Source organism: Coccinella septempunctata, chromosome 6 (assembly GCF_907165205.1).
Source record: "Coccinella septempunctata chromosome 6, icCocSept1.1, whole genome shotgun sequence".
NCBI classification, from domain to species: Eukaryota; Metazoa; Arthropoda; class Insecta; order Coleoptera; family Coccinellidae; genus Coccinella; species Coccinella septempunctata.
The window spans coordinates 18,719,765-18,746,111 of record NC_058194.1 but is presented as its reverse complement, the minus strand read 5'-3'; the positions used below and the strand labels follow the sequence as shown (position 1 = coordinate 18,746,111).

At 32.9% G+C, this 26,347-nt stretch overlaps 4 protein-coding genes across 11 annotated transcripts in view; 2 read left to right on the top strand and 2 right to left on the bottom strand.

The window, feature by feature from the left end:
* Positions 1-2,180: 2,180 nt before the first annotated feature.
* LOC123315132 (transmembrane protein 161B) lies at positions 2,181-5,867 on the bottom strand. The gene is made up of 9 exons (XM_044900708.1): positions 5,708-5,867; positions 5,282-5,650; positions 5,139-5,218; positions 4,812-5,027; positions 4,524-4,640; positions 4,277-4,417; positions 3,891-4,065; positions 3,579-3,836; positions 2,181-3,178 (listed from the first exon to the last, which is right to left on the bottom strand). Exons 1-9 carry the CDS (start codon positions 5,708-5,710, stop codon positions 3,059-3,061), a joined length of 1,479 nt encoding a protein of 492 aa, XP_044756643.1. The 5' UTR covers positions 5,711-5,867; the 3' UTR covers positions 2,181-3,058.
* A 369-nt stretch (positions 5,868-6,236) lies between these two features.
* On the bottom strand, positions 6,237-7,660 carry LOC123315133 (cyclin-dependent kinase 10). The gene has a single exon (XM_044900709.1). It carries the CDS (start codon positions 7,559-7,561, stop codon positions 6,359-6,361), a length of 1,203 nt encoding a protein of 400 aa, XP_044756644.1. The 5' UTR covers positions 7,562-7,660; the 3' UTR covers positions 6,237-6,358.
* A 667-nt stretch (positions 7,661-8,327) lies between these two features.
* On the top strand, positions 8,328-10,647 carry LOC123315004 (methylthioribose-1-phosphate isomerase). Of its 3 annotated transcripts, none has more exons than XM_044900519.1 (7): positions 8,328-8,600; positions 8,807-8,967; positions 9,030-9,265; positions 9,504-9,712; positions 9,866-10,029; positions 10,093-10,294; positions 10,350-10,647. In XM_044900519.1, the coding sequence occupies exons 2-7, from the start codon at positions 8,836-8,838 to the stop codon at positions 10,460-10,462; spliced, it is 1,056 nt and encodes a 351-aa protein (XP_044756454.1). In that variant the 5' UTR covers positions 8,328-8,600; positions 8,807-8,835; the 3' UTR covers positions 10,463-10,647. The 3 variants fall into 3 exon arrangements, with proteins under 3 accessions (XP_044756454.1, XP_044756455.1, XP_044756453.1); XM_044900520.1 differs by having other exon boundaries at positions 8,328-8,604; XM_044900518.1 differs by having other exon boundaries at positions 8,331-8,749.
* A 2,700-nt stretch (positions 10,648-13,347) lies between these two features.
* LOC123314988 (tropomodulin-1) overlaps positions 13,348-26,347 on the top strand; it is a 62,382-nt gene continuing 49,382 nt past the window's right edge. For 2 of the 6 annotated variants that reach the window (XM_044900495.1, XR_006537890.1), the window contains exon 1: positions 13,349-13,545. In XM_044900495.1, the coding sequence (XP_044756430.1) occupies positions 13,468-13,545 (78 nt within the window). In that variant the 5' untranslated portion in view covers positions 13,349-13,467. Of the gene's footprint in view, positions 13,546-26,347 lie in introns of all 6 variants that reach the window. The other 4 variants (XM_044900496.1, XM_044900498.1, XR_006537889.1 and 1 more) reach the window with 3 other exon arrangements.

Below are 26,347 nucleotides of genomic sequence, written 5' to 3'. Positions count from 1 at the left end.
TCGTTTTACCCGATTTTCTCCGACTTATATTGTTGTATAAGGATTACTTACTGATAAGTTATATATGAGTTCTACGGAAATAGGCAGGTGTGAGATTTTGGCGGCAAAACTTCGAATTAGAACATTCTGGAATACAGTTAATTCATTGATTTTTTAAGTTTCCATTTTTAATAGCATACAGTTTTTCTCCTGAAATTTTATGTACTCAGTTTTTTAATGTATATGTATCATATAAATATCGGTTTGATACACTCACACATATATTGGTGGGGAAAAGAATAAGGTGTCTGTTTCATTAGAATGAGAATGAGTCAGCTAGAAATGGTCATGATTGGGATGTATCAAAGATTAACCTTTTCTTTTTCGGATGTATAAGTAACAGAAAATGACCAGCTGATTTTACAAAAGCTAATATTCATTTTATCGTTATTTTATTCAATGAAACGAGAAAAATGGTTAAGGAAAAACCTTCTGTGAATTGAATACCTAAATCTACCTAACTTGCATTTCTCATTAATTATGATATTTACCTACTCAAAATTTGTGTTTCTTACTCTGTTTCACTTCATTTCTCAAATCGAACCAGAAAAGAAATTTATGTGGGAGACCAAAAGCTAGAAAATACATTGAATTGCATGCTTATTTCGTATGTAATCATATTGTTTTAATTTATGTTTTCATGCAGGAATCATATTGATCTCGTATAGTGTATCTTCTGTACCATTTGAGCTTTCAAAAGTTTCTCTTTTGTATATATATATAAATTTAGATTGATTCATTAGAAATAGATGATAGATGAGAAAAATATTTCATTAATCTGATGCATAAGCATATAACATAATTATCTATACATATTCGCATAGTGTCAATAAGTAGTGTTGGGAGTAATTTTTATTAGTTATTTTTTAACAATAATAATAATAGAGTTGAGTTTATTAAAGAGTTGAACTACAGAAAAAACTGTGAAAAAAACTGTGAGTTATTAATTCTCAGAGAGATAAATAACTGTGTACAGCTATAACAACTTAAAAGTTTTTATTGTATAATATTTTCGGTTTCTTCAATTCTCTGGGGTGTTATCAAAGAAAATAAAAGAATACAGACTACTAAGATTTGAAGCCCTTACAAGTGAAATTAATACGATCCCATTCTAGATCCTTCCATCTATTGTGCTCCAGACTAGTCCAGACCCCTATTTATTTGAGGGTTTCTTTTACCTGAGTTTTTGGTGGGAACCATTTTCCCAGCTCCCTTCCGTCGGTTTCGGTTATGTGTCATTTCTACACTGAAGAAGGAAATATATCTATCAAAAATTATAGAGATATGGGTCCCTTTTTATTATAAATAAACGGAGTTTGGAAAACGTACGCGATATTTAATAATGAATAAATTTAGTGAAATAATTTTTTTGAAAGAACGTATACGTTGGACGGCTGTTAATATAAGCTTACAGTAATGAAAATCAAAATGAATGAAATAGGTGCTGAAAGAGAGAGGCAAATCATTAATTTGGGGATCTCTGCAACGTGCAACAACTCATTAATTTATCACCTATGTTTAGATCAACCCTCCATATCAGAGAGAAAAAAAAATTCAACAAACTGGAATCATGTAGAGTCGAATAAATGTAATCTTGTTATTTCCATCTATGTGATTTGGCGGTACTTATACAGACGGAAATTGTTATATGTGGCGTGGTTACTTATATCCTATCTTGTATTATTCCAAAAAAGAACTGATAATTCACAAATATTTTTAATCTAATCATTCATAGACCATCATTTTTTGACCTGATTTAGAAATATTTCGAAGTAGGTAAGTTTGAGCTGGAGTCAGTTGATACCATCAATTGGCTTTATTATATTCTGCAGGAGCTATCGTACATTTTTGTTTCACTAAACCTTTACATTTCATATTGAAGAAACTCGAACATAGGATTTTTCCCATTCCTACCATCTAAACTGAATAGTTTTCGTAAGCTTCCAGTTCTGTTATAAGCTTTTGATCATTCTTCAAACAGACATTTGGCTCTTTGCGTTAGAACGTCTCCCAACCTCTTTCAACTTAAAATTATTTAATCCATGATATAAGCATAGACAAAATGAAGATAACAATATCGATGATTGAAGTTGAATTTAAATCAAAAATCAATTATTTTTGGGGGGCAATAAACACCATAATCAAATTCAATTCTTTTAATGAACATAACAAAAATTGTAAAAACACATTCGATAAACATTCATTTGGGGAGACAAAACAAACATATGAATAAGAATAAAATGTGAATATATGCATTTGAATTCTTAAATTTTTTATTCAAGAGTATAAAATAAAAAATTCCATATTTTTCTTCCATGGTAGGATATTTTGCTATTGTCAGATTATTCACGTCTTAATGACCTTTTTCAAGCTTCTAGATAAGAGATGACCAGTACCAGTAGATTCAACTAATTCCATTAGAATATAGATAGAAGTGAAAGATAAGGGATAGACAAAAACTGAGAACCTTAGAATGATCTAACAATATCATAATAGAAAACTGTATTGGGAATGGAAAAACTGAAACGATTATCCATATTACTTGGATGTCACAAAATCGAAAATTTTTAAAATATATATAAACACCTCAGCAACATTCCACTAGTAAATGCTAACATTCCACAAAAATTAAGGATGACTACTAATCAGTCTAATGAAGCTAAATAAATTATAAAAGATGCATGATTGAAACTTATATATATATAATAAATACAGTTCGAATGACTGAATATATCTCATGTTATATTTGTTCATCAATATGACTTGTACTTCTGTTATCCAAATTAGATGGCTCTCTAACAAATTGTCAAGATTGTTCATTGCCTTGGTTATTGTAGGGCAGACATACCGTTTATTAGAACCGGTGTGTAAAAGTTTGTCTACCCTATAGCAACCAACGATTTCAATCATTCGTTAGAGTGCAGATGCTCTATGAATTCATTGCCAAATTCTATAAAATGAATTCATATGAAAGTATAATATTACTCTCAGAGTAAATAATAATTAGTACCTAATATTTTTATATTCCAGAGAAATAAGTTTGATAAACTAATCCAATTGAAGTGGATGCAAAATAAACAAAACAGCACCACCAAGTGGAAAAACCAAATAATCCTCTGAAGACGTCAACTGTGAACACCTGGAATGAAAAAAATCATTCTGAGAGGCAATAAATTTTAATAAAGTATTCACAATACAAACGTAATGCTTAGCTTCTGTTTACCAAATGTCAGAATTTTATCAAATCTGAGCTATTATTTCATTATTCAATGAATAAAAATCAACTCAAAAATGTTACTAAATTTTGAACTTCACATTTGATTTGCGTTCGATTTATGATGCATGTGAACGTAAAAATAATAACAACAATATTGGACTATTGTTGTCATTATTACAGGTCTTTCATTCAGGATGTTACACTTTTTATTTGTAAAAATTATGATCTGCAATGTGAACACTTTCATGTGAAACCAATACTTTACGTTTTACGTTAAAATTCTAATTACGAAATTACATTTGTTGTGAACATAGTTACTAACCGATTTGAGATTTTCAATGGCCAAATGAACCTCCGAAGCAGTATCCGGAACTGAATCACTTGAAGAACTTGTACTGTCTGAAGGATATCCTATTTTGTCAAGAGGTGCCTCGGTTAGTGAACATTCACCATCATCCAAAATTCCTAACCATTTGTACTCGCCCAGAGTTTTATACATAAAAGTAAAAAAGAGCACCATGACGATGGGTGATATATATTGTACAGTTACCACACATAAGTAGTAAAAAACTGCGCTAATCTGAAACAAAATTTATTCGAAAATTAAATTGTTTTGTCCCCTATTGCTGAGTACCTTCTTTTGGAAGTCAATATTTGTTATTCTACCCGCTTCTTTTTTCTGTTCTTCAGTTCTATGATACGCCATGTCTAAGTAAGCTTGAAGATACCAAGGCATAAGTATTATCTTCAAGCACATTGTCATTGTGATTGCTACGATACGAAGAGTATCGAATGCTTCATCTGTCAGCCTGAAATGGATCAATAGATATTCTTGATGAAATATAATACACATTCAATTACAATTCAGAACTTATTCAAAGACAAACAATAGGGAAAAAAAGTGATTAGTCAATTCAAATTTTGACTAAAAAAAATAGTTTTTTATAGAGTTGTGGTTTTTCATATTCATTCACATTTTTTTTCCCTATTTTAATGTATATTTAATTAGTTTATACATACAATGGCTTTTCTCTACCAGAGAAAACTCGAAGAGTCAGATAATCTCTTGCTACGGGCTTTATCCATAATATAACAAGAAGAAAAGGCATAGCAAAACTCAAATTCAATAATATCTGAATAGTTTTACTTTCTCTGAAGTATCTGGAAAAAACATTCTCTCAAACAGAATTTTTTGCAAAGTTGTCCGAAAATCATGTGAATGATTCACAAAATAATATTTTTTTTATTTTACATCAACTACACTCACCTCAATAAGTCCCAATGCATTTTTGCTACTCTAAGACCTGGAAAAGTCAAAATTGCTCCTAATATTCCACACCAAAGAGCGAGGAAAAACTTCAATACAATTTTTGAAGCTGGGCCCCTACAAAACAGAAAAATCTTCAAAGATAATACTAACAACAATACAAAAACTATGGGAATCTGAATTCGAATGAAAAAATTCTAGAAGAAATCGATGTCAATTCAATATCAATATAGTTTTTGGAAAAAAATTAAACAAAATACTGAGTCGTTTACTTGGAAAATAACTTACGTAGAACTCAAACCTTGACTATTGAGAAAAGCAGAAGCAGTTTCATTGAAACTTGTATATGCATTTTCTAATCCAAGCTCCAAGTTTTTCTCATCCACTATTAAAATAATCATTGATATAAGTAAATAAGTGAATCCCATAACAATACATGTTGATCTTTCTCCAACAGATTCTTCTCCTTTAAAATACTGTACTGTGAGGGACATCAACAATTTACTAATATGCTAGTAAAGGAAATATTCAGCTTTTCATAATCATTCATTATTCTAGCTATTTATTGAGGTTTCTTCAAAAATTATCTACAAAACTATGATATTTAAAGGATACAAGGAAAAAATAATCACCAATCCACACCATAGCATACTCAAATTGATTTCATTTTTTAATGGATACCAGTGTTGGTAAACCTATTTTGGGAATGATAGAATAAGTTGCAGTAAAATCTATATGCATGTGTTAGAATATTTTACCTCTGTGATAGAATAAACAATCAAAGTATAAAGAGCAAAATCCACAAGCCATTGGTATTCTGTGAAATATCGTAAGTGTATAACATCTAAATGGGTAACCTTTGCAGTTTCCAACTGGACATCCAAGTTTCGAGGTATATGAAAGGTATCACTGTACAGTTTTCCATTACTCTGTAATCTATTTTTTCTCGGTTTCGGTTTCTCTTTTTTTATATTAGCTAATTGCTTCAGCTCTGAATCTGTTGGGTACAAATATCTAATAAGTCCTGTGGAACATAAAAGCCACTTTCCTAATGAGAAATGAGGTCCTAATTTTTGGATAACACTTATCATCACAAGTGTAATGACCAATTGGGCACCTAATACAGCCTAGGGATGGAAAAGAAAATTAATAAGAGTAAAGAATCGAATGTATTCCACGTTTACCATTGCTGGTATGTCTTGTTTCAGTCTTTTTACATAATTGGAAGTTTACCAATTAAATCATTAACCAACCAAGTATTTTTAGAAAAGGATGTGAAAAAGTTGAGGTTGGAACATTCATAACCTCACTTTATGGCTTTTCTGTATCCATCATGGAGGACAAGGTAAAGCAGTCTCTTTTCCTACCTTCATGGTATATCTCAAAGATATCTTTGGTATATCTCTATCTACGATCCAAAGATATTAATTTGTGTGATATCTTTGCTGCGATCCATACCAGAGGCGAACTCTTTCTGTACTCTGTACCCATTACAGACTAGGTATGGTATCCATCTACGGCATCTATTATTATGAAGTTTTTTCAGCTTCAATCTATCAATTTGAAAATAATTGGAATCGTATGCATATAGTAGTGATTATAACAAAAAATCCATCTACCAATATAAAAGAAAAACATTTTATTAGGTCAAAATACAATGAAAAATGTCTTCAATCATTATTTAGTCTCAATAAAAAATAAAATTTTCAGGGCTTAATTGAACTTCTCTTTATTCACACAAGAAATTACATAGAATTTAGAACATTTTTATCATGCTTGAAACTAATCTTAGTTGGAAAGTTAAAAAGAAGAATCAAAATGGTATAAGAAACATATCATTCTATTCTCCTTTTTTTAACCAATGATCCTAAAAGATCTGATATTGCAGGAAGATTATTCGTTTGATCCCCTGCCCCTGTGTTAACATCAGAGCTTTTACTGCTCTTTATATTTCTGTGCTGGGGAAACGTAGGCATCAGTTTTGGATCACAAGGTAGTGGAGGTTCTTTGAAGTAACTGCTTTGTAAACATTCTTCAGCTGTAGCTCTTTTCCTAGGGTCATACATAAACAGAAAATTGAGCAACCTCAAACCTGCTGCAGATAACCATGGAAATCTTTGTTTCAAATTATTATATGGTTGTTGCTTTAATGTATAGTTTTGAAGAGCAGGTAACTGACTGAATCCAGGCCAAATTGCATCAGAAGGAGTTCCCAGTAAATCAACAATAAGCTCCAGCTGTTGAATTTCAGAACGTCCAGGTAAAAGTGGTTTATGCCCTAATAGTTCTCCAAGAATACATCCTGCTGCCCACATGTCAACACTAGTAGTTTGAGTAGGAGCTTCTAATAATAGTTCTGGTGCTCTATACCATAATGTAACAACATGAGGTGTCATTGGTTTCAAAGGTACACCAAACCATCTGGCCAATCCAAAATCTGCTATCTTCACACAGCCCTTATCTGTCATTAGGAGGTTGGAAACTTTTAAATCTCTATGGACCACAAAATTATGATGCAAGTATCTTAAACCTCTTAGAACTTGAAGCATTATACACTTAACTTGGGATTCTGTAAAAGGAGCCTGCATATTGTCTAGCAATGATGCTAAGTCTTGTTCGCAATACTCCATTGCTAGAAAAATACTTTCAAGACTTTTACCAACTACAACTTCCTTCAAGTGAACAATATTTTCATGTCTACAGTTCAGTAATACTTGTATTTCTCTCAAACTACTAACTGGGATACCATCACGTTCTTGGTCCATACGAACCTTCTTTAAAGCCACGATTTTGTCAGATACGGTATCTTTAGCTCTGTACACAATACCATAAGTTCCTTCTCCAATTCTGTTCAGTTTTTCGAATTCTGATACGAATCGACATTGTCCTAGTATATCAGTTTCTGGTATGTTCATAGGCTTGCCGGTTTTAAAAGAGGTTAGAATTCCTTTTTTTGTAACTGGGGCTGACGGTTCAGATCCATTTTCCTGTTCTTTCTTCATTTCAGGTGGTGATTTGAACAAAACATCAACACTCATAATCAATCGATCCAAACAACCCAAACACTTTTATTTCATTTGTAGTAGAAATTTCTATGTAACAAACAAAAATTGATTGGTTAGAACCAAAGAGTTAGGTAGCATAGATCATTGAACTCTTCCCATAGAGTTCAATGGCATAGATGAAGCAGAGATTCTATATCTCTGAGATGAAGTCCTAATCTATGAACTGCATATCATCAAAGAGAAATCTTTGATGTCATAACTCTAGTTATGTTAGTATTTTATTTTTATTATATTTTTGCTATATTCATTATGGTATTCTTTGCACTATGGTGATAATACTTATATTATTATATCTATGGTTAGAAAAAGTTTTTGATGTTCTGTGATTCTCGATGATTATCTAAGAACACCATTTTCTATGGAGAACACTTGAACCAGAGACACTGCTTGAACATCATTGAACTCTATGGTTCTAGAGTTCAATGTTGAACATGGATGATAGGATGATGATCATCATGATAATGATTATCACTATGCCATCCATAATTATCACACTGTCACTAATAATGATGATAATCATAGACAAACTCATTATATTATCACCATTCACCATCGGGATTCTGAGAATTGAGAAAGAAATCTATGGCATGTTGGCATGGATTCTGAATTTGTAGGGTAGCGATTATCGATTACTCCATTATCCAGAGACAACCTTGTTGTCTCTGCCATTATCCATTATTTATTACCGGTTTTCAGTTTTCAATAAAATATTGAATAATCCCCTTTTAGAACTATTTATTTACTTACATTCAATCGCGAGATCAGAATAGTTCTAGTTTCTTCTTATGAGACTGTTTGATGAAGGATCAAGGAATTAATTGATATTGGTAATCAGAAGTTAAAATCAGCAATCAGTTTATTCTTGATTCAAATGTCATATAAAAACTAGTTATACGCTTTTCGCTGGAAACATTTTCAATATTTCAATTACTCTCGAGTGCAGATGTTAAAATTCTCGTGATTAATTAGGTATTGTCAGGCGTTTATCAAATACATCATGTGGAGATAACATGTAGGTAATTGTTCTTTTGGCAGCAAATAAAGGTTATCTATTTCTTTTTGGCAACTTTCTTTAATCTAACCTAGCACACAAAACAAGATATAACTATTTTAGTAGTGGCACGTTTATAAAAAAAAATCCACGTAGCTTCAGCCTATTAGGTAATTTTTATGATGCGATTTTCCTGAAACAGTGTTAATTGAGTAGTGCCTGTTTAGAGTTCCAGGTAAAAACACGTAGCTTAAAAATGTCTTTGAGGGCTATAAAATATGAAAACAACAGTTTGGAGATTCTAGATCAGTTACTGCTTCCTGCTCAGTCTAAATATGTTCCCATTAAAGGGGTGGAAGATGGTTGGAAAGCAATCAATAAAATGCAGGTGAACCCTCACCTAATTCAAGATATTCTATTTATTTGATTCAATGAATTTTTGGATATCAGGTCAGAGGAGCTCCTGCTATAGCTATTGTTGGTTGTTTGAGTTTGGCTATAGAAATACAACATGAAAAATTGGATTCCAAAAGAGACTTAAGGCAAGAAATTGAAGGAAAACTCAATTATCTGGTTTCATCAAGACCTACAGCAGTGAATATGAAAAAAGCAGCAGATGAGCTGATTGCTTTAGCAAATAAGTTATATGAAGATGAAGAGATCTCATTAGAGTCCATGAAATCAAAGTGAGTGAAACGATTTATTCAATTTGATATTTTTGCACCACTTGAGAATTCTGCTAGGTATTCTTTTTTAATTTTTATTATGCCTAACTAGCAAAATCAAAAGATTTTGTAGAGTAAGGAATTTTTTGTATTTTATCCTCCCATAGCTCCATATCCACCTAATATTGATATGCTGTCTTTATTGTATTATTTTATAGTTAATTTGAATGAAAGGAAAAAAAATTTTAATTTCATGCAGATTTATATCTGATATTGAAGCTATGCTTGAAGCTGATATAGCTGATAACAAAGCCATCGGGGAGAATGGTGCCAAAGAAATTTTATTGAAATTCCCTGGAGACAGTCTAGTGAGGATACTAACTCACTGTAATACAGGTTCATTAGCAACTGCAGGCTATGGAACTGCCTTGGGAGTTATAAGGAGTTTACATGCTAATAAGCGCTTGGGTATGAATTATTTCATTTCATGCATACATACTTTGTTGCAAAGTGAATTCAAAATAGTCTCAGATTATTCGCTTGAGTGTGGCTCTAGAACATATAAAACAACTTATTCACAATCAATAACTTCATCTAAATTAATTATTTATTCATTGATAGAACATGTTTACTGCACTGAAACAAGGCCTTACAACCAGGGTGCTAGATTAACAGCTTACGAATTGGTTCATGATAAAATACCAGCAACATTAATAGTGGACAGCATGGTAGGAGCCTTAATGAAACAAAGAAATATTTCAGCTGTTGTTGTTGGAGCTGATAGGGTATGTAAATAAATTATTTTTTTTTCGCAGTGTGTTGTATGGAAATAAAATTTCCCATCGTAGGTAGCCATAAATGGAGATACTGCAAATAAAATAGGAACTTACCAAATTGCAGTATTGGCCAAGTATCATGGAGTTCCATTTTATGTTGCTGCACCTTTCACATCCATAGACAAGAAGATTTCAAATGGTGATCATATAATTATTGAAGAAAGACCTGATAGAGAAATTACTCATGTTGGAGAGCATAGAATTGCTGCACAAGGTGAAAAAGCTTTAATGATTTTATCAAAGATCAACTTATTGTTTGATAATTCTAGGTATATCTTGCTGGAATCCTGCATTTGATATCACACCAGCATGCTTGATTGCTGGAATTATTACTGAGAAAGGAGTGTTTCTTCCTGAAAAACTGGAAGAATACTTCCAATAGATAACATAACTAACATTGCCAATCCATTCATTTTCTTTATATATTATTATTATAAACCATACAAATCTATATTTGGTACATTTTTGAAAAAAAAAGACATATAGTTATATTCGTTCATAAATTATTTTTTGAAATATTTATCATATTGATATTACTATTAGAAGAATGTAATTTTTGAAGTTTTACTCTAGTTGTTATTTCTTATTTCCCTCCCAGAAATTCATCCACTAGCTGTTGATAATATGCTTTGTTTTAGTATTAGGTGTGTTTATTCTTTTTTTTTTATGACAATTGTCAAGAAATTTGAATGGGGTTTTTGAAAAAAAAACTGATATTGGTGAAAAAATATTCTTATTTTTGTTCTTATCTCTCAGGAGCATCGTGAGTGCGTTGAATTCAATCATGGAAACGCATACCCATTTGAACCGATTTATTAAGCCAGGCTTCACGTTTATTTATCTGATTTCTATAGCAGTTACCACAGTAATCGCTGAAATAAGTATGATTTAATGTTAAGCCTTCTTTATAAGAAATTATTTTAAAAGCTCCTTGGCATAAACTATGGAGGGTAGAGATTGCATTGAATAGCATAAACACATAATAAATTCCACTCTTTTCTGCAATCCTACTAACTTGTTTTCAAAGACAATACGTTTAGTATTAAGTTGAGGTTACGCTATCGATTATTATTGTAATACATCTTATAAAAATTGTCAGACATTTCACTAAACGAAACAAATGGTGGATTCGCTCCATCTTAAATGGAGGAAAATAAGTGTCTTCCACCATTAAATTCAATATTCATCTTTGAGTTGTCAAATACTCAAATTGATAATAATAACGGCTGTTCACTATGGTCAAAACTAAAAGCTGTCCTTGTTCGGGAGTTATGCAAGGACAAACGAACACGGACTTTCTTACATTTATAATATTAGTGACGTTACGACTCACTTACTAATGAAGGATCAATTAGGTGCAAAATTTAAGAAATTGTTTCAGCGCATAGTTCAAAATTTATATATGGACATATTCGAACATATACAGTAGGGTAGATGAGATCGGTGGAAACATTTTTGCCTTATTGTGTTGTGATATATACTATACGCGAGATACAGAGGGTGCTTAAGATGATTTTTCCAGTAACATTTTGTTGAACAAGGTTGGGTTGTAGGTGAGTTTTATTCAAATAAAGGTTTCTGGTGTCTCTGTATTTTATATAAAATGCTCAATCCAAATATGCTATAGAAATCTGAAAAGAAATTCAAAATTGCAGACATAAGCCTGCAAATTAATTTGCAGGCTTATGCAATTGTTTTTTTTTCGGACAAATTGGATTTGAGTATAGGTACTCGCGATTTTCTGAGAATTTCCGTGAACAAATTTTTAGAAAAATCGAACATGTATTGTCTGCATTGAGAAAAATCTCACGCGAAATTGTTGAAATGTTTCGTGACTTTACTACTTTTCATTGTAAATAAGGTACATGGCTGTATGGAAAATGGAAACGGATTCAAAAAATATAAACAGTGTTTTCTATTGAACCATTGAGTATTTTACTCAATGATTGAATTCTGAAATTGTGATACAAAGCTGCCGGAACGTCCTGTGTCATATTATCCAATAATCACAAAAAAAATTCATTATAATTTCAATAAAAAACAGGTGGAAATAGAACTCCCTACTCTCGGATCTCGGATATGATTAGAATTCACACATTTCTGAGAATAAGATCAGGACGGAATAAAAATTATATTGAATTTTTTTGCGATCATTGGATGTTATCACACGGAATGTCTTGGTATCAGTCTTGTATCACAGTTTTTGCCTTCGTAGGACCACCACAAGTGTTTGGAAAAAAATTATTTTATTCTTAGATCAAATTCCAATGAAAAAAATTGATTTTTTTTTTAATTCTGTCTTCATATCTATTACTTTTTAGGATGGAAAATAGTGTAACCACAAACAATTTCAACAATTTCGCTTGAGTTTTTTTCACCGTAGACATTTTTAAAAAAAAATTGTGTTAAATTCTTGGAAAATTTCACGGAAACTCTCAGAATATTGAGAACATTCCAAGAATAATGAGGTGGGATTCAACGGGTGGCTTTTTCTACCCCTTGCAGTTGTTAGAGAATTCCACCAAATTTGTTTGATCACCACCTCGCTTCAATTGAATGTCTGCTCAATTTCTTTTTTATCAGTTTTTGGTTCATTTTATACCGAAACGATGTTGAGCAGCAAGTTGGCTTTTTTCTCAATGTGGAAACCAGTATGGGACGCCAAACCAGCATCGAAGAAAGTTAAGGGATAATTATCGTTACAAATCTGTAGTGATGATATTTTTACTTGTACCTAGTAGCTGTCGCAGCTAAATTATCGTTTGGTATTGATATGAGAGGTACCTGACTATAATTTGAAAATCGGGGAAGTCAAGTCTGGGATGCATTGTTGAATATTATGTCTGCTCAATGCGAAATTGATGAACACGATTTGTTGGTCAGAGAAGAGTAATAGAGGAGTTCGGAAAAAGTACCTATATTCTTCATAAAAAATTGAAAATAGTCAAAAGTTTACCTACATTGATCACAAATTCATTATTTGTCAATCAGCTCCCAAGCAATTCGCGAAGCGTATTTTTAGCCAGCATTATATCACCAGTTCGTGACGTACACGCTGAATAGGAATTGAAAAATCGAATTTATAGGCGTTAATAATAAATTTCGAGCATCTTCTGAGAACCATCGTACTCATTCATTCTCATTTGTACGGGCATATCGTCATTTTGTAAATTGCAGTTTGTATGCTCGTATTTGTTGGATTGGTAGCTGTTTCATAGTAGGACATGGTTGTCTGACTTCCGTTCCACGAAGAAAAGTAAAATTAGACCGCGTACGCCAGTCTTGAACGTGTTTCCTAACTGAATAGATCGGAATATATCTACTTCATCCATTAGCCGGTAATTCGTATTTTTTTTGGCCCTTACGTGTTTTGGTCTGTGGGACAATATGGCCGAGACGGTCGAGGAGACCTACGAGACCACCGTTCGTCGGAAAGTCGTTCGGACCAGCATGAAAATTGAAGAAGTAAGTTGCTAATTTATGTTAGTCAATAAGCACATGTTGGGACACTTCGAACACATGTCAAACGGCGAAGGACGCAGTCGTGTCGGAAAATTGGACACATTTTTCAATGTCACTACGGTATCTCATCAGTTTTTCAGCCAGGGGGAGCGTTATATAAAACTACACTGAAAAAATATTTCGTTGAAGGAGACATAAACACGAATTTTTGGATGCTGCTTGAAAAAATTCACGAAAACGTACTGCAGTGGATAAATGTTCACCGGTTCATATTAGTATTGAGGTGATGAAATCTTCAGAAAATCTGTGTATTTTTTCGTGTTCATCCATTCTTTTTTGTGCAAATTCTGATCTTTTTTCCATACATCGCTGATGATCCGAATAAAGCAAAAGAAGAAATACTAACTACACTACTTGGAGATACTCTGTTCTAAATATCGACAATACAAAATAAAAAGATCAATATTCGATCGATAATTCTGTAATTGGGAATCAATATTGATTGCACATTTCCGTAGAGATGAATTAACTAATGGATATTCTTGTCGGTTGGTGTAATCTTAGCAGAGTTGAAATAAACGTCGTAAACTTAGCATTTCTCATTTTATTTAAAGAAATGACAAAATTTTCCTGAAGGAAAGACCCATTATCGCGCGTATGTATTTCAGCGGATGCATTATCATACCATGTCCACGCAAATGTACATCAAGTGATCAATTATCAACGAGACTGGGTGAATCGAACACAAATGAACTTTGTTTAAAATTCGCATGAGAGTTAAAAATATTTCGGAATATTTGGCAGGGATACCTATTTGTTTGAATCAATTTAGAATCAAGAAATACATTCCCGGAGAATTTTTCCTTGAAAATTCAAGATCATTAGGAAATTCGGTTCTGAGCTGCTAGTCTAGATGAGTTTTATCGATCTCGAAATAATATAGTTCTGAATAGAGGAAAATTTTTGTATAATTCACCTACTGAAATTTTTCATGAATTTTATTCCTTTCCTTCTTGAAAATGAGCAGAAAACAAAGATACTATCAAAGACACCATAAATACCGTATGGATAATTGGGTGATTGAGGCCAGACTTATTTAAAGTAGGCTTAACCCTAAGGTTTACTTATTTCTCTGATTTGTATTACAGTTATCATAGGAATCACTGAAATGAGTATGACTTAATGCTGAGCCTGCCTTAAATTTGTAACATTTAAATGCTACAATAAGCAAATTGTTTTACTCATCCATCATCCATCTACTGTTATGTGGGTTTGAGTGGTTATTAAAGGAGTTACAACCGCTCAAAACTATTCAAACTTCAAAACATCTCGTTTGATACAAATTTAATGCTGACAACCTAGTTCTCCGAAACCTTGGAGAATTTACCAAAAAAAGGGATTCACTTATTGGGGCCTGATGCACCAAAAACTACTCAGGAACATTTCAATTTGCAGTTTTTGATTCTCAAATGAAGTATATTGCACCAAAAATAATCAGAATTGAAAAAAGAAAGTGAAAACTGAAAAGCAATTTTTTTGTACCGAATAATAAACTCTTCAAATTAAATTTCAGATCAATTTAAATTTGATAAAATGCAGTGTAGAAAGTTGCAAAGTATTTTGGTGCAATAAGCCCCCTCGTCTAATTCTCTGAAATGCCTCAACCAAACTGTTTTCAAGAAAAAGGGCCTGAAAAGATAGAAAACACTGACCCATTTTTCAATTTCTTCAAACACAAGCCAGAAGAATCTATGTTTCTGTTTAAATTAATAAACAACTATTCATATATCGAAAATTTCGAGGACATATTCCATGCCCTTTGAATTTGTTCAAAGGAAACCTTACAAAAGTTCTCACGACACCCCGTATCTCAGAAGGGCTGCATATTTAACACAGTTATTCGAATATTAATGTTTCGGGCAACTACCGCATTTTTTCCGCATCTTTATAGTACACACACCCTATAAATATAGCATGCTATATATATATATAGCTTTATAGATGTATACATACATTTCTAGCAAAGATAATTTTTTATTCTTTTTATACTTCGACTTCGAACTTATTTTATTAACATACTACAATTCTACCTACAATTCTATATTTTCTCAAGTTGACTAGAATGAAGTGACATGAATGAATTTTTTAGAACAGAATTGCTGATTTTTTAATAAGTTTTCTGGAATTGACTTGCCTTAAGATGTAAACTTCCATACGTGGAAATAATTACCCAAACCTAATATGAGAGATCATCTCGTGTAAACGGATTTTTAACTATATTATACCTTTGTTCTACAAACCCGAAAATTTTCTTGCAATTCGCACTCATTATGCACAATTCGCAAATACTTTCAATTTCACACCGTCTAGTGGAAGTGAAAACAAAATTATTTTGAAGAGTCGAAAACTGAGCGGGTTAACAATGAATTCAAATAACTGTGTGTATATAATTCAGATTTGAATGTGCTATTGTGAATTGTGAGCGTATCCCATGCGTGTAATTTATTACTGAATATGCTTAGCGTTAAGACAATCGGAACTCTATGAACTGCTGGAACCTGTTAGGAATATAACTTGAAAACTGTAAATTTGTTCCACTCTGATTTTCGAGGCAGAGGTGGAATGACGGATTTGATTTACATACACCTCAGAGATCAGATACATCATAAGAAAACCTTCCTGGAATAGATTATGAAACTTTTTAGGGTTTTCACTCCCAATCTCTGGAACAAAATCAATAAAAAAATTGAAATAACCTATTTGCTCCTACGTAAATTCTTGCAGTAATTTGTTGTTTCAATTTTTTAATTGATTTTTTTCCAGAGATTGGGAGTGAAAACCCTCAAATGTTTTGGAAAATGCAGAATCCTCCCAGATTCCAATCGATATCTATACATTATGACACAACAATTCATAAAAATTCATCCATTTTTGTTGTACGATTTATTTGATATATTTTCTCGCGATTCCTGCCTTCTAGAAATTGTTAATTTAATTTTCAAAAACACCAATAACTCCTAAAATGTATGATATTGACCTCAAAATACACAAAGCAAAGAAAGTAAAAATTCGAAGTCAATATTGAAAGAGAGTTGATGAAAAACCCCAACAATGTCCAAATTATCCTCGGCAACAAAAAGTTGATGCATTTCTGGATGAAAAACTTTTCAATTATATAATGCGCAATTTATAACAGAAATTGATTAATTCACTTATTTTTGTACACAAAATATGAACTTTGTTCGTTACTTTTTATTTTGTACACTGATGTGTACAAGTCTTTGACCCGTCCACATATTTTAACAGTAGGTTCTCGAGGTCAAAAGAAACACTTTTTTTCCGTACAATTTTTTCCGAAGTGTACAGTCTTTGACCCGTACACATATTTTAACAGTAGGTTCTCGAGGTCAAAAGAAACACTTTTTTCCCATATAATTTTTTCCGATTCGGCCCTGGTAAAAAGATATACCCATTTAAATTTTCGTAATGAGCTATGGTACTCCTGGAGAAACAAAATTCCCTTGAGAATAACAAGCTAAATGTATGACACTACACATCTGTGGTTCTTTTAAGCAGAGTTGCATTCAACCAAAGTCCGAATATCACAGATAATTTTTATTTTTGAGAAAATATGAATAATTTATTTCATGAAACTTTCAAATATTTATAAGATATCGTCCAGCATAGTTTCAAGAATTGGGTTCTTTGAATTATTAGTATTTTTGTATTACGTACTCGTTTATGAGATAGAACTGAAAATATCATTTGTTTATAGTTTTTCAACAGCCTGTATCTTTTGAAAAAATGGTATAGGAAAAAGTGTTTCATTTGACCTCAAGAATCCACTGTTGAAACATGTATTTGTACGAGTCAAAGACTCAACCTATATACAGGGTTGGACATGAGTCTGCAATAAAATCAATAACTAGAAATGAGAACGCTGAAACTGGTAGATTGATTTTCAAATACCCTCATTTTCTGACAATAAAAATGAGCTTTTTTCTTCAATCCCTTCACCATCCCACTTCCATTTTTTTAATGGAAACATGTGTGGGCTCGTTGGTAAACTCAGGGAAAATGGAATTCCACCATTATCTCTGTTTTTTTATCAGAAAAAACACAAAAGTCTTATTAAAAAAATTAAATTAATAATTAATTACAAAAAAAACAAAGATCATGATGGGATTCCATCATAAACTTTCCGACGAGCCCACACATGGTTTACGTTTTCATTTGAAAATGTTGGATGGGGTTTCGGCAAAGAGGTTAGAGAAAAATTTTTATTTTCAGAGAATAAGTACAATTTGAACTCAATAAACGTGTTTCAACGACTTAATTTTGAGTTATTGGTTGAGAAACTATCAATTTTTCTCCAAGAAATTTTTTTGTTTCTTCTGATAACCAGAAATTAAAAAAATAAAACAAAGATTATGGTACGATTTCATTTTCCCCGAGCTTCCTTTCACTTTTTTGTGAATATGATCTATTTTGTTGTAGATATTCATTATGTAGGCATCCCCCTAAATTAGTCTATGTCTTTGGTCTTACTATGGAAAAATATTTAAGTTATTTCGCAAGTCTCTTCCAAAACAAAATTTCCATTGATTCCATTCAATCCTTTTCTGATGCAAATATTGAAGTAATTCTTCGACGAAATTCACATTTCAGTAAAGCCAACATCATTAGTTGAATTTCCAGACAAAACAAAGACATGAAAATGAGAAAATTGCGTAGTAATATTCTAGGGTACCTCAGCAACAAACGTATAAACGTTTACAACCAAACCTATTGTTTTTGCATTCGGCACTCGATTGCACAAAGTCGTTCAATGAAAATAAACCCGCTTTTAAATATAGATTTTGTTGGGGAATAATGTCCGAAAATAAGCTGTCAACATAAGGAACAACGTAAATGAGTAAATCTGTGATATGAATCAATTATTTTGTCTGCTTTCGTCTTTTCATCACTACGTGTCGGTTGGCAGTTATGAACTATCAAAGGATAGTTATGATGACTTTAATAAAACATCAATAAAATCCGAGGAGAATTAAAGGTTAAGATGTTACTGTAGGTTATTCGTGCTCAAAAACGAAAATTTTAGGTAAAACAAGGAAAACCTGTTAAAAACGCGCATGAAGAAGTAAAATAATAACAAACTGGTTTTATTCCATTTTTATTTAGCTATCGATTTCGGCAATTATGCCTTCATCAGGCTGGTCTGAAATAACACATTTATGAAAGGAATGAAGGAAATTTATATTTCCTTCATTCCTTTCATTTCTTATGAAATCAAATTATCACCGTCATGAAAATGCAATAGATCAAGTTCCAGTTTGAAAAAGAAAGAAAGACTTGACGTTTGGGCCGTCGCATGAAATACCTATCTATTTATTCTCAAACCACGTTCATTTTATCGAATTTCTATTCAATGAAAATTAAATTAAAAATTTAATCAAAAGAATGAAACGGACTCCACAGTCATTAGGAGACACGGCAGAGTCTATCGTTATATAATTTACAATTTACAAAACTCTGAAAACTATGAAAAAAAAGCATGTTCCAGTAGAAAAGCTGGAAGAAACGAAAAGAAACACATAGAGAGAAAAGGCTAAGGCTGTCCCTTCTTGGGGTCTGCTAATTCTTTCTCGAGAATCTGTTAACAAATTTTGTTGCATTAATTCGGGACACGCTGTATCTCTACTTATCGACATGAAAAAACGTCTTTGGGTGGAAAACTATCGAATACTGAGATGGAAGTAAGTATATCAAGGGTAATAAAGGACTTCAATAGAATATTGGATTATTTTTGTACATTTGTGATTATCGGAAATATTTTCATATCCTTCGTTTGTAGCTGAGATCCTTGTTTATAGGATCATAGGATGTCTGAAAAGCAGCGATTTTTACTGATTATCCGTTGAAAATAACACCAATTCTGGTGAATTCAATAAAAATAGAAGATTTGGATGCAAAATTTGCGTCGATGTTGTTTAGAAATAATCAGCATATCAGCTCATACCTATTACTGAGAGATCAGAAATAACTCGAAGCTATTTTCAATGAGTACTTCAAATATGAAAAGTTACGTTGATGGGTTCAATTGAAGGAAGCTGTTACTTTGTATGGACCTGGTTATTTCAGTTTACACCATCGATCACTATAATGTACAGACGTAGTAGGTACTGATAATCAGAAATTCAAATGAAGAAATGAAATGCTAGAAGGAGAATTTTTTAGTCAGATACCTATTTTCCACGCCAATGAGTGTCATCAGTGCACTAGATAATTTAATTCTAGGCAAACCGTCTTGTTCGACTCGTTTGTTGAATTTCCTAGTGGAAAGAAGGCACATGAACTGAAAATATGCTTCTAAACCAAACTTTAGGTAACGGCTTTTATACAGGATGGGCCATCCATAACCTTCCACGCCGAATTTTGAGCTTTGGGATAAAATAACGAAAAAGAGCTCGAACAGGTCAAATTTTGTTGAAAGGGGGACAAATAAGGATGTTCAAATGAGTTTGATATCACTACCCCTCTAGCTGCAACCCCTTACAGCTCTCATTTTTGAATAGGGAAAGGGGGTCGAGCAGCACCTTGTTGGAAAGGCAATTCAGTTTCCTGCATGAGTGTAGGTATGTTTCTTTAATCGCTTTATTATTATACAGAGTGACTCAGTTACTCAGTATTCCATCAATAACTTTCACAAGCCGAATTTGGATCTTTGAGATGGAAAAAACGCTCGGACGGGTCAAAAAATGAATTCGATATCACTACCCCTCTAGCCGCTACCACTTAGAGCAATTATTTTTGAATAGAGATAATAGGTCGAGTAGCTTTGTTGAAAAGGTAATTATGGTAATAATGCTGTTAGGGCAACGGCTAGAGGTGTAGTGATAGTAATTTTTTGACCCGTCTGAGCGTTTTTTCCATCTCAAAGATCCAAATTCGGCATGTGAAAGTTATTGATGGAATATTGAGTCACTCTGTATAGTAATAAAGCGATGAAAAACAACATACACTCATGCAGGAAATTGAATTGCCTTTCCAAAAAGGTGCTGCTCGACCCCTTTTCCCTATTCAAAAATGAGAGCTGTTAGGGGTTGCAGCTAGAGGGGTAGTTATATCAAACTCATTTGAACACCCTTATTTGTCCCTCTTTCAACAAAATTTGACCTGACTGAGCGTTTTTTCGTTATTCCATCCCAAAGCTCAAAATTCGGGGTGGAAAGTTATGGATGGCCTACCCTGTATAAACGTTTTGGTTGTTACAGACATTGTATAAAAACTAGTCTACACCAAAAAACATTCGAAAAGCTTTCAAGGTGAAAGATTTCTTTCGTTTAAGCTAGGTTTGTCAAGCAGGAGAATTTCTTATTTTTTTAACTGAAGGTAATACAGATCACTCACTTGAATATTCGATTGTGATAAGGAAACAGGTGCATGTAATGGTGGGAAAGAAACTCATTTTTTAGTGAAAATCGGTTTTTTCAGATTTTTTTGAAATAATATTCAGAAAAGACTACCCTATAGGCTTATTCGTCTCTTACACTTAAGATTTAAATATTCTGATGAAGACACTAATGAGTACCTAACTCGAATTTTTCATCTTTTAAAAACAAATTAATTTCAGATGAAATTGATCATTTTACAAACTAAAAGACTATACAAACAAAAAGTATACACACGATCAGCTTTTGCTACCCCTATGTATATCTAAAATGATTATTTCATTGTTCTACTATCTTTTTGAATCCTGAAACCGTTTTTCTGTTGCCTATTAAAAGACGATATATGTTTTTTTATCAAACTCCATAGTTTTTTCAGTTTTTCAGTAAAAATAGTGCTTTGAACTGTGTTATAGATCTATCGAGATAAGCTCAATATTATGTGGATTCCAGAAGGAAAAATAACATCCATTTATTCAGCCTTAATGAGGTCAAGAACAGAAGATATATTATCGTACGAAGAACACATTTTAGCACATTCCTGAAGTCACAAACGGAATCAAGAACATGACAATTCGAAATTTGACCTTCAGGGATATAAACGTGGGAATCCCAAACATCTATTTCGAGGAACCAAAAAAAATTATATATTTTTGATGTCGAAGAATCTAGGTCACGAAGGAAATCATTTATGAATTGAAAGATTTAGTAGCAAACTCGGTTCTTTCGAAGCATCTCTTCGTTCAGTATTTCGATTTAACATGACAATTTTATGATGAAGATCTGAAAGTCTGAGGTACATTTTTCTTGGTTTTGATAAATGTCATGATGAGGTGACCTTTTTCAGTTGAAACGTCCACTTTGAAATAATACAGATCCTACAGGATTAAGATTCGAATGATGATCTATTTCTTCGACTTCGTCATCATGAAAGTTTTTTATGAGTGTTTTTTGTTGGAACAATTTTTTTCCATTAAAAAACAAGACTCGCTTAAAATAAACCCCTCGCCATTCATAAAGACTAAGAAAGTTGCCCTAGGGTTGAGATGATGCGAAAATACCTCAATTGGAAACAATTGCAAGGCCGATCTTGTGCCTTGTGCGATCCTCTTGAATATATGCAGCACTCCAACTACACTGCGCAAAAAAATTAACGCACATTCTGAAAATCTCAATTTTAATGAAAGTTAACTATACATTGACTTTATAACTTATTTTTTATGTTCTCTCGGGAAGGTTTTGAACGAAACAAGACATTAAATGGAAGAGAAATTCAGGATTTCACCGAATCTTATGTGAAAGGAGAGAAATGAACAGTTTTCAAAATACTGAAATGCTGATAAATGATTTAATACTTGGTATTTCCACCCCTTGCGTTAATTACAGTTCGGCTACGACGGTTCATACTCAAAATAAGTGATCTTAAAATGTTCTGATCTAATCCTTCCCAGATTTCTCCGAGTTGGATTCCTAAGTCATTAAGAGTAGCTGGATGATTTTCTGAACTTCTCAGCCTTCTATTGAGGTTGTCCCAAACCTGCTCAATCGGATTGAGATCTGGACTTCTTGCTGGATATTCTATTCGAGAGACTTCAACCTCTTCAAGGTACTCCTGAATGATGCGCGCTCGATGGGGTCTGGCATTATCGTCAATAAAAATGAAATGTTCACCAATGTATGGGGCAAATGGCACTACATGCTCTTCAAGAATGTTCTTTATATACTTATCAGAATTCATAGCTCCATTATCAACGACCTCTAGGTCTGTGCGAGCAGTCGAAGATATTCCACCCCATACCATAATCGATCCTCCCCCGAAACTAGTAGTATTCAGGAAATTGCACTGAGCATATCTTTCATGTGGACGTCTGTATACAAGGGAACGTCGATCACAATGGTAGAGGCAGAATCTAGACTCATCTGTGAAGAGAACTCTCTCCCAATCGCAAAATCCAAACGCGCCCTTCGATGGGCTGGGGTAAGAGCTGGGCCTCTTGCCGCGGCACGAGTCCTTAAATCATATTCTCTGAGGAGATTTCTTATTGTCAGAGTGCTAATTTGCACCACATGAGTTTGCTCAAGCTGAATTTGAAGGAGGCGAGCGGTTGCAAACCGTTGTCTCAACGAAGAAACTCTCAAGTAACGTTCTTGAATGGCAGTTGTTACCCGTGGTCTACCCTGTCTTGATCTTCGGACATTCATACCTGTCTCCCTGAATCGCTGCAACATTCTGGACACACTTGTATGGGAAACTCCAAACCTTTCTGCAATTTTTGTGTATGTCCACCCTTCTTCTCGCAAAACTACCGCCTGGGCACATTCCTCTTGGGTCAAATTGCTATTGATCACTAGAATTGATCGAGAACAACTGATTTTAGAATGGAGCCAATACATTCAAAATCTGATAATATCATCTTTTTTTATTCCTGCTGGGAAAAAACATCTGTATTGAGGAAAACCGTTGAAAGTGGATAACATATGCATGCATAATTCTGATAAAAATAATTATCATGGAGAACACCTTCAGTTGTAGAATAAATTTGAGATTTCCATAATGTGTGTTAATTTTTTTGCGCAGTGTATATGCAATAGCGATTCAAGGCTCTTCTAACTACACTTTGCAAAACCCGGAGACAGTTATACCTTTGAGTATTCAATACTCAAGGGTTATACATGTATTCGTTTTTAGTTAAACCTTCGTTTAACCAATACACAAATGATAACAATGAGTAACAATAGCCCATTATCGCACATACGAATCATAAAGAACAATATCATATAGGTACCTATCTACAAGTAATGAGTTTGTTGTAATTTTTTTTAATTGAGCCATTAATTGTCATGGGGACTACAGGGTGTGTGTGTAATAAGCAATCATAAGACCTTCCACATTATGTACCAATAGGTACATACAGAAAATTTGATTTGAGTGCAAAGAGTAAGTTTTCCCATATCCATTTAAATTTTGGAGCAGTGTATTTTCGCAATGTAAACTCTCATTGTTTCTATTTGTATTCTTGAGATCTTTCTTTAGATTCTAATTTCAGGACGATAGAAAAAATCTCCTTTGTTCAGTCTTGAACTGAATTCACATACAATTAGTCTCTTGGTAACTGCAGCATAATTTAGCTGGTTTTCATGGTTTTCACTTGGCCCGGAGTGCCATATTTACATTGGCACGTTGTCAGGGCCTCGTCAAGATTTTGGCGGACTTAATTTTTTCAATCCCCGAGAGCAACGCTACACGAAATGCATTTTAAATGTTGTACGTACGCATCGGATAATTCAGTTATATCTCTTTATCCTTCTAAAAGGTCACCCAAAATGCGAATTTCTTATGTTCGCTGGCTGCAATTTGGAATGTCGCATACACGAGGTGAGATGTTACGAACGTGATAGTTTTGATATTAAAATCAAAATATATTCACGGTGGACGCACTTCATGGTTTGGATAATTCGAACCTAGAATTTCGAAAGCATGCACTTGCAGTCTTGTGCCAAAACAAAAAGGAAACATTTATAAACTACGACATTTATTATGTTTATGCGATTCAGTAGGAATTATAATAAAATGCGGACTGAAGTTTCATTCAAAATTGTTAGAACTTACTGAAATCCTATGATAATCAGTGCAATCATACTGAAAAACGCTGCAAATTATATAAATAGTTATTTCACAAATCGGCGACATATTACAACTTTCAATTTTTGAATTTGAAGTTGAAAATATAAGCAACCTACTGACAGGACAGCAGCTTGTACTTTTCTCTAGAATAACGTTTTGGAATGTTTGCTACAGTAGTTTTTGCGAAGATTAGGCGCCATCTGGCGAATAGTTTCTGAGACATGTACAAATATTTTGTATCGAAAAAGTATTGTCCATCTCAACGAAAAATACTAAAAAAAATTGAGAAACCTCATAGACATCGACACAATTTGCTGCAAAATATCTTACTTAATATGTCTCCAGAACTAATGTTGAATTTTTCTTCCATTCTTCCACATAAATTTTATTGTCAATTTTTAATACCAGAGATGAAATAAACACAATCAATATCTCAGGATATTATAATTAAATTCATTAGTTGAAAATGAAGTTGCTGATGTGAGTAATAACTAACATACAAAAGTCGTTTAAATTAATGAAGTTTTTATATTTACCTAGTTTAGGAGCTTGTCATGAATCTCTCTGAGAGGGGTAGAGTGAAGTTAAGTTTTTCATATGCAAACTCTAACTTTATGTGCTAGAAATGGATAGACCTTTGAAATTTTGTTACCGAGGATAATCTGGTCATAGGTTTTTTTAATCAACCTTGTTTTGACATAGGGATGAAACGGTTAACTTTGTTGAATTATATTTTTTAATATATTTTAGGTATTTTGAGGTCATTGATATACCTTCATTTAAGGAAAGATTGATGTTTTTGAAGGGTTATAGAAAACGGCCTTTTGTAATTGATGAACTTTCTGAAATAAAATTCACAATTACAAACATAAATCTCATACAATTTATACGTTCTTCCATCTTTTATTAATTATCAGTAGGGTTCAATAAAAACTTAACTACCCTGCACACCTCGTAGAGGGTGCATGTCAAACTCCCCAATTACACATGAAAAGTTGCGTTCAAGCATTTTACTACAAAATATTGAATAAATCAGATAATGAATTTTGTGCGCTAATTTTTATTCACTTTGTAAGAAATATTCTTAAAATGAGGAAGAATGAATAATATTCAAGGAACCAAAATCTATCAGGAAATATAGGATTATTCCGCATTGAAATATTCAAAATCATCATTAGGAATAATCAACCATTCATAAGATGATGTGTTTATCTAATTACACTGGCAAAGACGTTCAATTGATACATCCATAAACATTAAATGACGCCTCTGAAACGAATCAAAGATGGATAAACATTGGAGAATTGAACGTAATGTTCGGTTTATATTTAGAATCGACATTTCCTGAAACCAACTCTTGAGTGCTCACCTCAGCAAATTGCGGTAGGTAATTTCCTAAATTTACAAGCCGAATTGACAGGATGAACATTCGGGATGTTTACTTTGATCAGAATAGAGCTTATTCCATCAGCTCCGCACATCAATGGACATAGGTACATATTGAAGGAACAGAGAATTAAGAGTCCCATACAGGAAACAATTTAAACCAAAAATAGAAGAATCATAAATTTAAATGAGGAGAAAGGTGTTTCGAACTGAATATATATCGACAGAAAATTACATGAACTTTTGGAAATTTCAATTTTAATTGCAGCATGCTACAGGAAAAAGACTTCTACATTTTCGACCTAACTATTTTGCCCCGAAGTGGAATGAGAATCCAATATCCAAC

What these genes read in the sequence shown, in the direction of transcription:
- LOC123315132 (XM_044900708.1), bottom strand. An exon ending in TTGGTGATTATTTTTTCCTT is followed by an intron (nt 5,028 to 5,138) that starts GTATCCTTTAAA and finishes CTAGCATATTAG; the next exon opens with TAAATTGTTGATGTCCCTCA. An exon ending in AGTCAAGGTTTGAGTTCTAC is followed by an intron (nt 4,641 to 4,811) that starts GTAAGTTATTTT and finishes TCTGTTTTGTAG; the next exon opens with GGGCCCAGCTTCAAAAATTG.
- LOC123315133 (XM_044900709.1), bottom strand. Translation starts at nt 7,561, where the DNA reads ATGAGTGTTGATGTTTTGTTCAAATCACCACCTGAAATGAAGAAAGAA.
- LOC123315004 (XM_044900519.1), top strand. Translation starts at nt 8,836, where the DNA reads ATGTCTTTGAGGGCTATAAAATATGAAAACAACAGTTTGGAGATTCTA. An exon ending in AAGCAATCAATAAAATGCAG is followed by an intron (nt 8,968 to 9,029) that starts GTGAACCCTCAC and finishes TTTGGATATCAG; the next exon opens with GTCAGAGGAGCTCCTGCTAT. An exon ending in GCATAGAATTGCTGCACAAG is followed by an intron (nt 10,295 to 10,349) that starts GTGAAAAAGCTT and finishes TGATAATTCTAG; the next exon opens with GTATATCTTGCTGGAATCCT.